At 38.3% G+C, this 17,260-nt stretch overlaps 1 protein-coding gene across 3 annotated transcripts in view; it reads right to left on the bottom strand.

Moving 5' to 3' along the window:
- Positions 1–16,993, bottom strand: part of epha8 (eph receptor A8) — a 228,663-nt gene extending 211,670 nt beyond the window's left edge. Inside the window, exon 1 of one of the 3 annotated variants that reach the window (XM_041782786.1) lies at positions 16,849–16,993. In XM_041782786.1, coding sequence (XP_041638720.1) covers positions 16,849–16,936 — 88 coding nt within the window. In that variant the 5' untranslated portion in view covers positions 16,937–16,993. The remainder of the gene's footprint in view (positions 1–16,848) is intronic. The other 2 variants (XM_041782784.1, XM_041782785.1) reach the window with 2 other exon arrangements.
- Between the last annotated feature and the right edge of the window lie 267 nt (positions 16,994–17,260).

The following is a 17,260-nucleotide window of genomic DNA, read 5'->3' as shown; positions in this document are numbered from 1 at the left end:
GTCCTCACAGTGATGCATTAATAAGACCATTAACCACAACCTCCCTCTCTGTTTAAGGACAAAAGTTACTCTAATACACTTCTACCCGATTCAGAATGACAGTTTAGTAGTCGCACCACTGTAATCGAGGAACCCTTCAGCAATCATCATCCATCACAGTGTCATGCCAGCATGTATTTAATGAAAGTGTTCATTGAATGTGATTTTATTTTTCATGAACGTTTAACTGAATGGTTCATTTTTCAAACCTGCGTGAAGAATGACCATCAGTCACTGAACAGCTGCTCATAATCTCATAGGCTCACAGCTCGTCCCAGGCCTGGCATGTAAGGGACAGTACACTTCCTGTGTGTTTTTCAAAGTAAATGCCTGATCTATTTGTTTTCACACATATTTTAATAGTGAATTTGTTACTGGTACAATTCTTTAATTGTAAAGTGACTCGCAAATTCTCCTCAGATTTTCACAATGTCCTCGCTAAACTTTCTTTACAAAAACAGTATTTAATAAGGCCGTTCATACTCAATGACTGTGATCATCAACTGGCAGCCCAGGCCCGCATCAGGCCTCCCATATCTTCCCATCCTGATCAAATTCAAGCAGAGGAAAAATTCCAGAGGAAAAATGTTGCGATATTTTGAGAATTTTTTTTTTTAATAATAAACTCCCACAGCTATTAAAACAACTACAAAAAGAACTGAGATTCAAACAATTTAATCTGGAATGACTATTTATTTGTCAGAAATCCACCTGTGTGCCATTATAAGGAAATATAATGCATGTTAAATATATATTTATCTGTTCAATATCGATAAAAACTGACGCCTTCGATGGAAATGTACAGCTTCAGATGTTTGAAGCGTGCAATTCTCCTACTCACGTTTTTCATTTATCACTACCCAGCGTAGACAACATGACCGCCACAGAAATATTTAGCTAAAATATCTCAGTCGCCCCCTTGTGGCTGGCTGCAATACAGGGACTGATCTCACTATTGGAGCAAAAATTGCACACATTTCAAAGAAAAGAAAAGAAACAAAAGTATGTTAAGTAGACCATTTTAAAAATGGCTTTAGCTTATTTGAAAGTTCGGCCCCCAAAGTACCTGTTCAGGAAAAAGCTGGCCCATGTACAACGCAGCTGATTATCCTTGCTCTAAATATCAAAGCCTAACTGTCAGATATTCTCAACATTTATTGCTTTTGAACTCCAGTCCCTGTAGAAATATGAAATCTAACGAGATAGATGCAGAGTTAAATCAAATTCTGGCTGTTTTTTAATGCAGTGTTGAAAAAAAAAATGTGATTTTTTTTTTTTTTTTTAACTTGCATAAGTTTTTTTTCAAGATCACTCAGAGATGCATGTGATAAAGTTTTACAGACACAAACACAGCCAGTGATATCCTCTAATCTTTTGCAGAGAACTAACATCGGTAACCAAAGATGGTTAGAGAACTGTTTTTATTGTCATTTTTCATGGCAGATTTAGTTTTTTTGTTTTGTTTCCTTCTTTTTTTGATAAACTTGGGGTCTTCACTTAGTAGGAGATGGTAACTCAGGGGTGTCCAAACTATGGCCCAGGGGCCAAAAGTGTTCCATGAGCCATTTCTGACTGGCCCCCAACAGATTCTTGAAATTAAATGGAAAATGGTCCACATCAGAGAAGAAAGCTTGTACTAGACTCAATCATTCTTCATAGCTTCAGCATAAAGCAGTGCCACCATGCTAATTCTGTAAACAAACATTTTGACAAAGTGTATTTATTCATGATTATTTTATGACTAAATTGAGACAACGCTGTAAATGGTAAATGTGTTGGCAACCAAAATAATTACAATATCTTGATTTGGTGGTATCAATGGCTGACCACAGCCCGCTGAAATCTGATTGGTCAACCCAAACTCCTTAAAGTGATTGGCTATTTCCCTTGTCAGCCATTAAAAAGCCATTTTAGCATGCCCAACCACTAAGCATATCTTAACCTACATTAACTTGAATACCCTCAAGGTGAAGTATATGAAAGTGGCCCCACCATCCTTTAATTCTCCTGTTTGAAAGTGTTTTTTTAAATATTTACAAAATTTGGCACCAGAAATTTTATGTAAACTTTTTAAAAGGCAAACTGGTGGTAGGACCACCATAGACTCAGCTGGTGGTAATTCTAAAATTTCCCACTGTAGGACCTCCCTGGGGCAGTCAGCTTTTTCAATACGAGGCTTTCAAATGTGGAATTACCAACTGAAGACACCAAGACTTTTAACAAAAATGTTTAAGATTGGCTAAAACAAAATCAGAGATGTGATCACTTTAAATACTCCATATTTTGCTGTAATTTTATGTAACTATGGTGTAAAATTTTATTATTTTGTCTTTTCCTTTTTTTTTAATCGTGTGTTTAATCAATTTCTATGAAAACTTGATATCTCTACTTTTACCTTCTTTCATTTTCTAAAAGCCTAACTAGCGACAGGAGATGGAAACTAGCAAAAGCTATAATCTCTTTATGTGAAACATCAGTTACTTTTAGCTTGTTTGTAACAGACTGAGGTTGCACTGTATGTGGCCCCCAATGGAAGCAGTTTGGACACCCCTGTGTCAACTAGAGTGGGCTCCCATCTCAATCTTCCTCAAACCCTTTTTTCCCCTGCTTGCAGTTTTTTAAAGTTAGGCAAATGTTAAAATGAAAAAAAAAAAAAAGTTTTTTAATGCTGAATTCCTGTAACCCACATACAACTGAGACCACCTCTGTAGAAGAAATGAGGCAGGAGGACGTCCCGTCGCGGTCACAGTCTCCTGCCTTCATGCATCAGTGTGCAGTTACATGTGATGCACAGCAGCAGATTATATTATTTATATCTCCAAACAAACTGATTGAATGTAATTGTAATTAAATTAAAGTTCTTTAATGGTCAGATGTTGCACAATGTCCAGATTTATAAAATGTAACAGTATGGAGTCTGTATCCTCTTCCTGCTAAATCCTTATCTCACAGCTGTTTAAAAATGTTTCCGCTCAGACGCTAAAAGCTCAGATTGTGTCATTTGTTTTTTCTCCACATAACTTCATTTTATTTCTGCTTAAATTACCCACAATATGAACAGCAGTAATGTTACTGTGTACGCCGGTTTTAATAAATATGATTTTGAAGCACAGCGTCATTTAAAAAGCCTACAGAGATTGTTAGAGGTGGAGAGTAATGGTAAATTATTTTTAGATGCCATATATTTTCTATCACCACTAAAGTTATTACAGCAAGTCCACATTAACTTGAATATGTGTGAACACAAACTAAGACCTGGTGCAGGATCTGAACATATCCTTGGCTCATGTCCAGACTGATAAATGCAGATCTACATCCAGTTTTCTTCCGTACGTGTTTGACGAAATGAGAGCCATTGAGGAAACCTTTGCAAACCAGCAATTTCTATACACCCTAGCTGCACTGGATTCTGTGAGCACACGTTTGTTCCTGCATGTACCCCTACCCACTGGAGGCATTTATTGGAGCGATGCAGAACGAAGCTACTGCAAATTCACGGGAGAACTACAGGTTCATGAGGAAAAAGTCAGTAAACAACAGATCATTCTTGACTTTAGAAGGTTGATTTGTTGATCACTTAAATGTTATTCAGTGACATTTTTGCTTATTTTCTTGAGTGAGTATATTATGGAGTTACAAAGTTTATGTTTTCTAGAACGGATGCATGGTTTCATATAATATTTCTGTGGTTTCCAGCTCAAAAATGACCTCTCTATGTCGTGGCATTACCACTTTGACCTTTTGACTGGACGATGACTCAAGGCTTTTGACACAGGATGGGATGTAATGTCGATACAGTGATGAGATTTACAGGGAGTCTGTATATCGAGTTTTATTGTAAGTTGGCTGGATGTCATGTTCTTCCTGCATGAACAGAGGATGTGGAAATTAAGGGTTAAGGCATCAAGGGTGACGCACGTCACAAAACCCAAATGGTCAGAGGCAAATTTTGATGGCACATTGTAAATAAATTCAACTCATTCTAGAAAACACTTGCACTGCCAAGTCTGCAGCATGTTTTGCACTGTCCTCTGGTAAAGTGGTAAATACATAAGCAGAGAGGATAATATTCTGCCTTTTCCTGCCCAGTCCATACGTAATGGCACCTTTAAGCACAGGTAGGAGGTCAGTTTACTGTTTCATTCACTGCCCTGCTCCGTCTTGACAGCCAAGTTGGCTGATACAAAGGACAGTTTTTCATTTATTCCGTAACCTTAATAATGGTACTGATAATATTAAGGGTGCACTCAAGGTTCACTGTGAGAAGGCACTTATATATTCGTGATACAGCACTGATCAGAGGAGTCATTTTAGGGAGCTGACTGACCCAGAGCAGTGTTTGGCCGTATGTCTGAGTTAAGAGGAGGCTGTGTTGTTAAATTTTGTTCCACTGAACCAACAAGTCCCGTTTCTATGTAAACATGGACACACAGCAGCCTGCAGCCTGCTTCCTCTTTGAAAACTTTGAAAAAAATGACCATGATTAAAAATAATATCAGCTGCAATTTAGTTGCTGGTCTGAAAGCTCATCAGAATCTCTACATCCACGATCCTGGGGGTGCTGACCCCACCCTAAATGTTCCTGTGTCCTCCCAACAATAATTACAGTAAAACACTTTTGAAATTAATGAAGGAATGTACCACACCATTACGTTACTTTCTGCTTAATGTATAGAGCAGTGATACTCAACCAGAGGCATTACAGCCACATGTGGCTCTCTAGTGTCATTTTTAAAATGTAAAATTTGATTTTTTTTAGTAATGTCTGTATTATTATCGTTGGGTGTGTGACATTAGGATGTGTGTAAGAGAAAGAGAGCAGAGAGGAGTCCAATGGTGGTGCTTCTCCTCAGTAAGTTCATTGAGGTGTGCTGTCTTGTGTTCAAACTGAAGATTCTCAAGCCCTCGTTTTAACAATTCTCTTCAGTCACTTCCTGCTGAAGTTCTTCCCCACTTGTATTTAATGATGATCACTAAGACACATGTCATCATCAACCAGCCTCACACACACAGATCACATTCTGAAATAACTTGATATCAAGTGAAACTTGTCCAAACGTGGCTGTTATATCTGGTCTTTAATGTTGATAATAAATGATTTTAAATACTGTCTAAAGAGCAGAAACATAAAACCAAAGCTACAGTTGAGGCATGTCTAAGAGAGCTGCAGGTGTGAGGCAGGGCCGGTTTAAAGAGGGTACCCCCAGAAAATCAGCCAATTGGAGGAAAGCAGGTCTGTGGAGCAGGGGGGTGTTAAAGAGACAGCAGCAAAAATGAAGCGTTTCAGACGAAGGTTAAAATAAGTGTTTTTCAGGACGCCAGTGTGAGAAACATGAGGAGTTTTTTTGAGCTGTAAACTATGTAATGCTACTACATGGTATCAGAGAGATGGTGTAAAGCCTTGAAAAAAGGCATAATACCCCCACTTTCAGTTATTTATTTTAAGGCCCAGGGCAAAGACCAAGATGAGGCTCCTCCCCTTTAGCTAAAAACATCAATAATGATAGCAAAAAAAAATAGAAAACATCTCTTTTAATTTAAACAGAGCCACAACACTACAGTAATGTGAGATATAAATACCCACATAGCCAACCAAATTTCATTAGTGTCTCAGAACTGAAACTCATATTTCAACAGGTCTTATCAGTGTCCTTTCTTCTCACAATATACAGACATTATTTTGTGGCTTATTGCATCCCATTCAACCACACAATAATCCACCAACTCACTGTTTCATTTCATTTCAACTATTGATCAACTGATCTATGGATCCACCTTACATTCCTGGTTTTGGATTGTGGCTCTTGCTAAAGTATTTTAAGACAATGGGGTTCCTGGTTAGAATAAGGTTGAGTACCAGTTGTGTAGGACAGGACAGGCAGAGGGTCCTCTAAGGAAAGAAGTGAGCCTCTTCACCTAATAATAAATAAACTAATTAACCTTTTATGGTGTGAATAAAAACTCTGGTCCACTCTATGCCAAGCATTACTTGCAACACCTGAGGCCAAGCCCCTCCCCCCTGGCCTTAGCATAAATACACAACCATGGATAAAAAACAAACACTGAACTGATTAATACGGTGTTTATTTAGGCATGAACCCTTTAAGCTGTATACCAGCGATTTTCAAATTTGTTTTGCTCAAAGCACATCATGCTTAAATCGATCCAAAACCTCCTCTTTAACATGTCTCGACATTAACTTGATGTTTAGGTGTAGTAATAACACATGGTTTAAATTCACAAAGCACACCAAGGCATGCATTGCCACCCTATTTAGAACAACCAATTTAAAAAAATACATGAAAAATTTACAAGCTGTGTCAGCCTTATTCACAGAAATCTGATGTAGTGAATTAGAAACTTTTTGTCATTTTCACACTAAATTATTCAAAATATGTACTTATGAATCAAAAGTACAGTTAGAAGATGCCAGCAGATTTTTTTTAAGGCAGTTGTTCAAGTATTTTATATTTTGATATTACGTGATATTTAAAGTTTTAAAACAATATTATAATATCTAAAATACCTGTAGACACATGTAAAAGTATATTTAGTTTTTTTTTATTATTGTAGAAATTCAAACATGGTTGTAAAATCAAATTTAAAATTAATAATAAAAAGCCAAAACAGGTATTTTATCGGAGACATCACACTGATGGTGGCTTTTAATTGCCACAGTTTATACGGTTGCAGATCCAGGGTGTTTCAAAAATAAAACCAAAAAAGGACTAAATTGGATTGACATATTTTTTACAATTTTCTTAGTAAAATATTTAAATATTTTAAAATTTCAGAGCTTTTTTGTTAATTATATTCATGGCTGACAGTCCTGGTAGGTAACAGGTGAGACTCCTGTTCTCTGGATGAAGTGTCACCACGGCTGCTTCGCTTTAACCGCCCTGCTCTTTTAGTCGGCTCTAAGTTCACATGAGGCATGGGAGACAAGAAGAATACTGAAGGGTCTCTTCCATTTATCTACCCCAAATACCTCAAACGATGACCCAGCTTTCTAAAACCTGGACTTCCATAATCCTGAACAACAAAGGAACCAGAACACAGAACAATTAGACGTGTTATTTTCATACATTTCAGAGGAACTAGCATCACAGGAGGAGAAATGGTTAAATAGATAGCCTTGGATTTAGTGACAGCCTGCTGTTGAGTGTAAAGGACTTGTTGATATCTTCACACACTCCGCTCTCAGCTTGTTGCTGTGTGAGCCGCTGTGACTCTGAAGAAACACTCTGCTCAAAGTGAGCCGAGCACAAACTCTGAGTTTGACCTTATTAGCTGGATGGTTCTTCATTGTAGCAGCTATTGGAACAGGTTGGCAGGTTTGCCAGCGTTTATCAGAGCATATTAGACCTTCGCTGGGCTTCTATTAGACTTAATAAACATTTAAATCCTTTAATGGATTGAAGGGAATTGACTGCGGCAAATTATCAGCTAGTCGCTCTCCGCTGGCGTTGATAAAGACACCCGCCGATAGAAGCAGAGGAGACGCATCAGAGACAGCAGCCTTCCCCTCTTTTTAATCTCGCTCTGCTCCCTCCCTGTGACCGTCTTGCAGTCTCCCCTTTCTCTCTTTACCAGTGTTGTCCCTCTATCACACAGCCTCTCTTTTGTTTCTAACGCACGCTGTGTTCCTCTTCTGTCTGTGACAGAGCAGAGGAGGCTGTTGCTGCATAGCCACATCTCAGTCATTCATCAGTCCCCATGAAGGGAACATCACAGAGATCTCTCTCCAGGAGGGATGTGCTAACACAACCACAACAGCAGCCCATTACAGAGCTGTCAAGCATTGCCTGCAACCTTTTCTCTCCGTCTCTCACTCTCTTACTCTATCCTCAGCCATTCCAGAGAGAAATCCTCAATCCCATATGCCAGAGAAGCAAGGGAACATAAATTATCCAGCGATACAGTTAAAATCACAGAGCATAGCAGAGCCGGCCCAGGGGCAGCTGAACTCTGGCCATCCCAGCATCAGGTCCTGCTAATGGGTGGAAAGGACTCAAGAGAGGCCCCTGCTTTATAGGGCCTTGCTGACTTCTGGCAGCAGATCAGGAGGGCTGGCAGACCCGGTTGTATTGATCTGGAAGCTCCCATATTCCTGCCGACAGTAGGCTAACAAGGCTGATGTCTCAATAAAGACCCAAGCCTTGGGGAGAAAAGAGGGAGCAGCCTTCCAGTCGACAGCAACCTGTATTCAGACAAACCAGCAGACAGAGATGGGGAGAGTTCACATCCTCACTGGTTATTTCATGTGCTTCTACAGTGCTGCACATACAGGTTTACTTACCCCTTAGGGTGACACTAGAAAGAGCTAGTATTGAGCTGAAACTCAGAAATAAGGCAACACCAGGAATAACTGGCATAGTAGTAGAGGATCTGCTTTAAATGCTCGATTAGAGGTAAATTACAAACAGCATAATTTAACAAACCTCATGTTTCAACATTTTTTTCAAGGAGAAAATGGGAGTAATTAACAGCCAAAAAAAAAAAAAAGGAAAGCCCCCCTGCACACGCTTCCTAAAGCCCCAAATAATGCTCCTCCATCTTTTATTGACCGTGAACTGACAGCTCTAAGTGATGGAAGAGAACAAACAAAGGAGGCAGATGTAAAAGAAAAGCACTGATAGATGATGAGGCTTGAGATCTATTTTTAATATTGAAACTTAAAGTCTGGCTGCTCTGTGTGGTGAGAAGGTGGAAACAAGCAGCTTCACATGTCAATAAAAGGCGGTGGGAGCTGAAATATGAGATGCTGTGGAGGAAAACATTATTCCTCGTCAGCCAAGTCTGCTGCTGTGTCCAAGACTCAAAGGACTGCACACTTGGGCAAATCCTGTGTTTATTACAATGTCTGAATAGTTCTTCTTCCCTTTGAGCAATTAATAATGACAAGTTCTCATACTTTTCTCTCTTGATGATGTTAGTAAATGTGCAGGGGCAGTCTATTGACTGAGAAGAGATCAATATATAGTACAAACTGCATCATCTAAGCTGACTGCAGCTCTAATCAAAATCAAAAGGCGATGTTGATTTTTTTTTCACAAGCCAAATTTTTTCATTTCCTTTTAAGACTTAAAGAGAAAAACTGCAGCTGCCTGGATCCTTTCAACCCTTCCCTCTTCATTTCCTGTATTTTGTTGCTTCTAAATAATATGTTCTAATCTTAAATTAAGGGAAAAAAAGAATCTTTGTAGCTATTCTAAATTCCCTGCCTCTGTGTCTTTTTTCCCCATCGGTCCTCCTGCAGCAGAGGTATGTGGTAATAATCATCCACCTACAGTTTGCTCATTAGCAGCGGGTCCTGCTCTCTGCATGAGGCTTTTCATGTTCTGCAGTGCTAACAACAACCTGAAGGAACACACTCTATTCTCACTGGGAGTGTGACGGTGTGAAACAGTGAGCAGGAGTTGAATCAGGGACAGTGCTGGCAGACAGGAGTGGTGCTCAGGGAAGCCACCGTGGCCACACAGTCAGAGTCAGTCCACAACAAAACGGGCCGCTGCCAGCTACAGAAAGGTTGGGCTACATGTCTTTCTGTGTGTGTTAGGGCTACAGTACCCGAAATACTGATGACCAGAACTTTATTCCACGACTGTAATAGGGCTGAGGAAAATAATATTGGGGAAAATAATCTAACTGCGTTTTTTCCCCCCAACATTCTAGTTTAGTTTATTCAATCACAACACAACTCCAAATATTTTGCACAGTATAGACATTTCAAACAAAATCAAAAGTCATGTGTTGAGTGATGACTGAAAAGGCATAGGCAGAAGCAAACTGCTTATAAAAGCCTGTCCTGCATTTTCAACTATCTAAACTACCAACTTTCAGAAATGCAAATAAACAACAACAGATAATCAGTCACATATAAAAGCTTCAAAGATAGCTTTACAAACCATTTTCTTGAAAAACAAAAGAGAAATACATGTTTTCAAATTTATACTGACATCATTTCAGAATTTAACTCCAACAAAAGACACACATCTCCTTTTCATACCTTTTTCAGCTTTTTGTACAATAAATTTACAAACAGCTCTGGGATCATACGGACTCTCCTGAACTGAAAAGATTCTCTGTACTGAGTCAGGGAGCGTTTTTGACTTTGCTCTGAACATCATTTGCATCATTTTATAATAAAACAAATCATAATATTTCATAACATGAGAATTTAGAAAAAGTGGATCAGTGTGAGCATAATAATCAGCGTTATTGATACTTACAGCTCGTTTTTGCAGTTTTATTATTGAATTTATGGCTGTTTTAAAGGTGGATCCCCACATTTCCACATAATAAGATATATAGGGAAGAATTAGTGAGTAATAGATTAAATGCAAAGTTTAGAATTTAATACATTTCTGGATTTATACTGATTGCAACTGGCTTTGAAATTTTCCCTTTAATGTATTCAATATGTTGTTTCCATGTTAACTTTTGGTCGATCACAAACACAAGGAATTTGGTCTCAAAAACTCTTTCAATGCCAACATTACAGATTTTTAATTTAATATACCATCACTTTCCTTTAGATTCCCAAAAACCATAAATTTCGTTTTCTTAATATTTAAAGATAATTTATTGACATCAAACCAAGTTTTGAGATATTCCAGCTCCCTTTCTACACCAAAGTTCTTTTAGATCCTTACAAGAGCAAAATAAAGTATCATCTGCAAATATTACGTATCTAAAAAAATCAGTCACATTGCAGATGTCATTGATATAAAGAATGAACAGTATTGCAATTTGATATGTGATTATTTCTGAAGTTTCTCATCTTATGTTACTTCCAACACAACATATTGTGCTGATCTTCAATTGTACTGCAAATTGGATATGAATTGTTGTATTGAAGGGAGTGTTTATTTTTATACCATTCTCATATTCAATAAGAAAAATGTACAAAAATGAAGAAAGTAGGATTTCTTGCAGACTATTCTAAAAAAAAGTCACTTGAGTGATTGCATGATACGTAATGCACATCTCTGCTGCAAAAAAGAGGTGTATTTTGGCAAAAATTTCAGGTTAAAAACATACTGCACCCTCTGCGATTTTAAAATTGCAGCAGGTCATATTGGGATTTTATCTAATTTGCAAATAATTTCCCAGCACTAGACTGTAATGCGGCCATTTTTATCCTTGGGTCTGAGTTTCCTCCCTAAATTTTCTCCTTGAATTTCTACATCTGACATCCTGCTTGTTGGACTCTTACAGCTGTGATGACATCACAAGTCTACATTCTCCCCCGACTTCACTGGAGTTAAATTTTAGTATAATGTTTCCTGTCATGACTGGAGACCAGTCCAGGGTTTACCCTGCCTCTCGCCCAATGGCAGCTGGGATAGGCTCCAGCCCCCCCCCGTGACCACCAACAGGAAAGGCGGTATAGAAAATGGATGGATGGCTTCCTGTCTTTTAAGAGTTTTAGAAAGAAAATCAACCTTTAGGACCAAAACTGTGAAGAAAATTGTTTTTAAATTGAATTATATAAATTGGTACTTTTAAATGCAAAGTGGTCAAATGAACAAATAATTGTGTTATTCATTTTTAGTCGTCCTTTTGATCTGAAATAGGACTAAAATTTGTTTTTTTCTTTTTATGAATGAATAAAGCAGATACATTTAAGCTAAAGCTGGAAGGAAACTACAAAAAAAAAAAGTATAGGAAGTTTCCACAATAGCCAACGGCTTATCAAAATATTTCTGGTGTCACAATGTTTCAGTTTGTTTTATTAAAATCATTCTCATTTTGTGATATGGCATTTTTTCATGCACCATGATTGAAAAACTTTTAGAAATTTACTCATTTACTCTGCAAAGTTACCACAACTTTTTCTGAATTCTCTAACAAAAAAATAAAATAAAGATCCATGCATATTACTGGTTTAAATTTTTTCACCTTACAAAATGTTTTTAAAAATGTATTGGTAATTCCTGAAAAGATGTGTTTGGAAATAGAATGACAGATGTGAGTGAAAGGTCATTGAAGGTTAAAGTCTTTGAAATGAAAGGTTTGTCTAAATTGAACAAAAACACATTTTACATTATATGAATGGATTTTTTAACACAAAGAGGCATGATTCACAAGTGATACATATACCACTGGTATCAGGCCAAAACCTCAGAGCTTCAAAATCACCCCTTTTCAGGAAATGAAAAAAAACTATTGTGTTTTTCAGTGTATTTAACATTGAGCTGGTCATTGCCAGCATCTTTTTAACACTTTCTATTGCTTTCAAATTGGTTAAGGGTGACTAATAGCACTGATTTATTAAAAAAAAAAAAAAAAAAAAAAAAAAAAAAGGAACAATTAAAATGATGAAAAATGGAGATACGAGGTTTCGGGCCAACGGCAGTGATATTAAAAAAAAAAAAGAAAGAATGAAAGAAAAAAAAAAGACGGACGGACAGCATGCAAAATCCTCACTTTGCCATATTTTGAGTTTTTTAAATTATAAAACATTTAATGTTGCTATTTTAAGTGAAACTACAATTCTCATTTTAAAAATAAAATGTTCATAAATAAAAGTTTGTTTTTTTTTACACCAGTCCACAAAGCTTGGCTGAATAGGTTTTTTACTTTCTCCATTGGAACCTGCCTGTTTGTTTCTCAATCAAACTATTTCCATTTATCAAAACAGGAAAAAAAGCAGCATGATTCTAGAATAATTTAGGTCAGTCTTCTTGTTATAAAGGAAGTCCAAATAAGACTAGAAATTCTTTTGACTCATATCCCTCCACTCTTTGGTGTTGTGGTACAGTTGGTGCACACACACTCACAGGAATGGCATCTCAATGCAAGCAAGTGAAAGGGTATGAAGGAGGCTTGGTTTCTTGGGCAACTCCTATGAGAGCTAGAGGTTGGATGTTGTATCTGCTCATGATGAATGCAACCATTTTTTTAATATATCATTAATATAAACATGAACAAAACAAATACCTGGGTTTGCTCTTATGTCACGCATCTAGAACCAGCTCCTGCAGCCGTCTCCTCTGGAGTTTTATGTGTTCCTGCACGCGTGTGCGCTCCATGAGCCGAGTTCATAGTATGACACGCTATGAGTAGATACCTGTTCTTCCATCAATTTAATTTCCACTCTACAGTCGCTCCGAAGGTCATCTCCCCAATGTGAATGTAATATTTGTAATTGCCCTTGAGTCAGATTGAGGCAGAACCAAAGTAAAGAGGAGAAATGTAATTTTTCAGTGCTATCATCTTTAACATCATCATAATCAGTCATCATTTAGACATCAGCTGTTTGCTTGAGCTTAATTACAATTTTTCTCCTTATTACTTTAAAAATGGAAAGAAAGGAGTGATTGCTTTCATGTAGAATGTGTAAAAATGGTTTGCTTGTATTGTTATTGAGGTTAATTAGTTTGAGAGTTAAAAACAGGACGTGATTTTGTGAAATTTCCTTTTTAAAACTCTGGTGGCATTTGTAGTGAAGCCAGGGCATTTTTCGGCAATCCTCATGCAAATTAAAATCAGTTTAATCAGGCACATTGATCAGAATATTAAAAAGCTGAGTTTGACTTTTTTTTGTAGCTCTGCAGTTTTTCATCGTACGACGACCAGCAGAGTTTATGGAAGCCATTTGCATTGAACATCTTTTAAGTCTCAGTTTAAATTTGTCCAATGAAAGTTTGTGAAAGTTTTGTTTAAACAAAACATGTTGGCAATTTTTTAAATCTAATTTTTAGCACACCATGATAGTAAAGCTGCTGTTTGTGCAAACACGACATTTTCTTAGTTTTACATAACTGTTTGGGTTCACAGATTTGAAAGTGTGCATGTATCCTGAATCCAGATGGATCAACGTGAGGGATGTCAGTAACATCCTTGTTTGATATCAGCCATGAACCAAGCTGGAATGTCTTCTTTCTCCCTCTCCATGTCTCCTATCGTCCCTGCCAGGTATTACAAAAAACATGCACTTTTTCCCATGTAATTATATATTACAGCTGGCATGTTTCACAGTGTACGCCACATTGTCAGTTAAATTCATGAACACCTGTTTTAAACATATTTATGAATTTGATACAAAAACGTGAATTGCTTTTATGATACATGTTGAAGAGTCTGAAGCCCCTAGCTTACGAGAGACGGAGAGCACGGCAGTCCTCTCAGTCAGACCTGCACACACACACCAGAACAGTAAAAAAGACTCCTGTCAATGGACCAGAAGTGAGTGCATTCTTCAGTTTATTTATCCAATCATGCTGAATCGGTAATCAGCAAAGGCCAACAACCACCACGGGAGAGGCTGAATGAATCTGAATAGCAAAGAGGAGGGAGCGTGAAAGACGAGAGGGTTGACATAGAAGTTAATACGGGAAATTACGGTCAAACCAGAGCAGCGGCGAGAAAATATAATCTGACACACAAATTACACAGGATGCAAAACTGCTGGTTTTTGTGAATATACACACAACAGACTGTTAGGGTTCAGTCGGTCTGTCTGTCTTTATGGCCACCCTGGCTTCCAGCTCTGTCTGACCCAGGGCGGCTCGACTCTCCCATCCCGACTTTACACAGCTTAATACAGGATAAGTGGCTGCCACAGCTGAGGTGATCCCCCCTGAACCAAAGCACTGATCCCTTTTCCTCCCATCTATATCTTCCTCTTCTTCCTCGGCTGCTCTTTCTCCTGCAGAGGTAAGCTGAATTCTGCTGTTGGGGTCAAGAAGGCCCAAACAGTTGAATCGCTGCTGTCACTCAGCCTCGTGAGACCGGACCTATGTCAGAGAACCTGTCATACACGTACATAGACAAACACACACACATATATACATACAGAAAGGCACTCAGGGACTCTTTGGTGTGTGTGTTGCATTAGTTGAACAAGTGACAACAACAGTTTTTCCGTCTTGTGGTGGAAAGATGAAGGACAGGAGAATGGAAGTAAACAAACCCAGGCTGGGATTAAGGGAGCAAAGTGCTATGTGTGTGTGTGTGTGTGTGACCAGACACACACACACAAAAAAAGGTTTGAGCAGCTGTAACAGAAACTCTAGTGAGATTCATCAGGATGTTGGGGCTGGTCGAGTCAAGTTTTTTTAATATGCATATATAAATTGCTGGGTTTTGAAGTAAGATATTAGATCACACAGAATTGTTTGTTTTAGTAGAGTTGATGTTGATTTTAATTGTTGATTGAAATTCCTGTTTTTAACATTTAAAAAAAAGCAGGCAAACTTCTGTACACTGTTAAAACTTTACAAATATAACGGTGACATTTGGAAAAGTGGGCGGAACGTGACAGGAGCAAGGTTCCACCTACTTTTCAAAAATGTTGCCAACAGATTTGAGCAATTTAGACCTCGGTCTCAGTTTTAGTTCAAGACCTGACTGATAACACGTATGTACTTTTTATCAGTTATCATTAAAATGATGACAAATTTAATAAATGTTAATGTTGCCATTTTTTTTTGTTCAATATAAACAGTGTATTAGAGTTTGTCTGCATTTTTATTCTAAAAATGAAACTTTGGGTGTCAAGGCGGTCTATTTCTATATCAAACAAGAGTCAGTAACATTTGATTTGTGCAAGAACTTTACTAAAAGTTAAGAATTCTAGTATTGTGACGAGAGTTGTTTTGGTAGTGATTTTGAATTTAGTCTTAGTTTTAGTCTTTTATTTTTGAGTCACATTTTAGTTTTCGCTCTCGAAACTTTTAGTCACTTTTAGCTGATAAAAAAACATATATAAAACATCCATTTTCTTAATAACATTTGTGTCTTTACTTTAAGTCACAACAGTTATTTCTTTTGCGCTAATTCTAATAGCCATGTTTAAAATAAAAGCAAAATCAAAACACTCATATGAGAGCGGTATCAAAACTTTAATTATTGTGAAAATATACTGAAAAAAATACTGACGTAACTTAAATGCTCTCTACCAAATCTGTCAGAGTTTTTACAGATTATCCGCCCACATGGAGAAGTATCGGTTTGTAAAGTCCGACAGTCCAGCGCTAGCATTTTAGTTTTGAGTCTCCTTGACAAAACTAAACATACTTTTTGCCATATAATCAAAGATTCATTTTTTGCTAGTCTTCCTCTTGACCTAGGTGACATTATAATTTTAGTCGGCGTGAATAAAAGTGATCGTGACTACCATTTGTTGTTTTTATGGGAAGAAATCTATCCAACGGCTGTTTTTGCCTTCTTGGCAGAGCATACGCCCATATTCACAGGCTCTAGTCCTTGACGCATTGGTCGCAGGATAGAATCCCAATCCTGGTGCATGTCTTTCTCCACTCTCTCCCAACATTTCCTGTCTCTCCTCAGCTGTCCTATCAAAATAAAAGCAACAAGCCCCCAAAATTATCTTGAAAATATTTGTAAGCTTAGTTACGTGTCGTGTATCAACATTCAGGTAAAATGTAAAGATTTGAGTTTTGGTGCACACAACCCAGCCCTTTGACAAAAACAGCGTAAGATACACTTTAACGTCATCACCTTCCCCTGCACAACACACATGCGCTGTTACCGGATCTGGCACGCAACTTGGGCAAACATGAGCACTGTGAAAATAAGTTCAAGCACCAACACACAGATGCAGCTCCCATTAGTCTGAGTTGTTATAGAGTGCAAACTTTGACGTCAAGGCCCAGGTAATGAACAAAAACACACCTCGTATGTTTGAGTGTGTGTCGTGTGCCGGCTCGTTGTCAGTGAGTTTTCTAGGAGCTCCACATGTATGAAGTTCACCTCCACTGCCACAGAGCATGCATGGTTTAACTCCATCTTCTAAATAGACCCACACACACGCTCACCCACTAATATACTCTCTCTTACCTTCGTTGCTGTTAGTTCCTGCCGTGCCAACAGCCTGTAGTGATATAGTCCACAGCAGCATCGCAGCCAGCCCCGGATCTGAAGCCATGGTGTTTCTCCCTCTCACTCCGCCAGTCTCCCTCTGCCTCTCTCCCCCTCTCTTACACCCTCACTCTCCCTCTCTGCCGCTTGCTGCCTCTCTCTCCGCTCCTCTCCTTCTTCTGAGTCCCAGGGTTGAAGCGAGCGCGAGAGCCGGTGCTGAGGAGAGTGTGTGTGTGTGTGTGTAAAGAGAGTGTGTGTGAGTGTGAGGGCTGCGAGCTCATTGGGTTGGAGTTAGAGGCTGCCTCTGTGGCTCGCTTCAGTCTGCCGGCTCCCTCGCATACACGTACACATTCATACATACACTTTCCGTAGGCAGCCAGAGGGAGGGAGG

Source organism: Cheilinus undulatus, linkage group 3, assembly GCF_018320785.1.
Source record: "Cheilinus undulatus linkage group 3, ASM1832078v1, whole genome shotgun sequence".
Taxonomy (NCBI): Eukaryota; Metazoa; Chordata; class Actinopteri; order Labriformes; family Labridae; genus Cheilinus; species Cheilinus undulatus.
The sequence above is the reverse complement of the archived record's forward strand: the minus strand, read 5'-3'. Positions and strand labels throughout refer to the sequence as shown.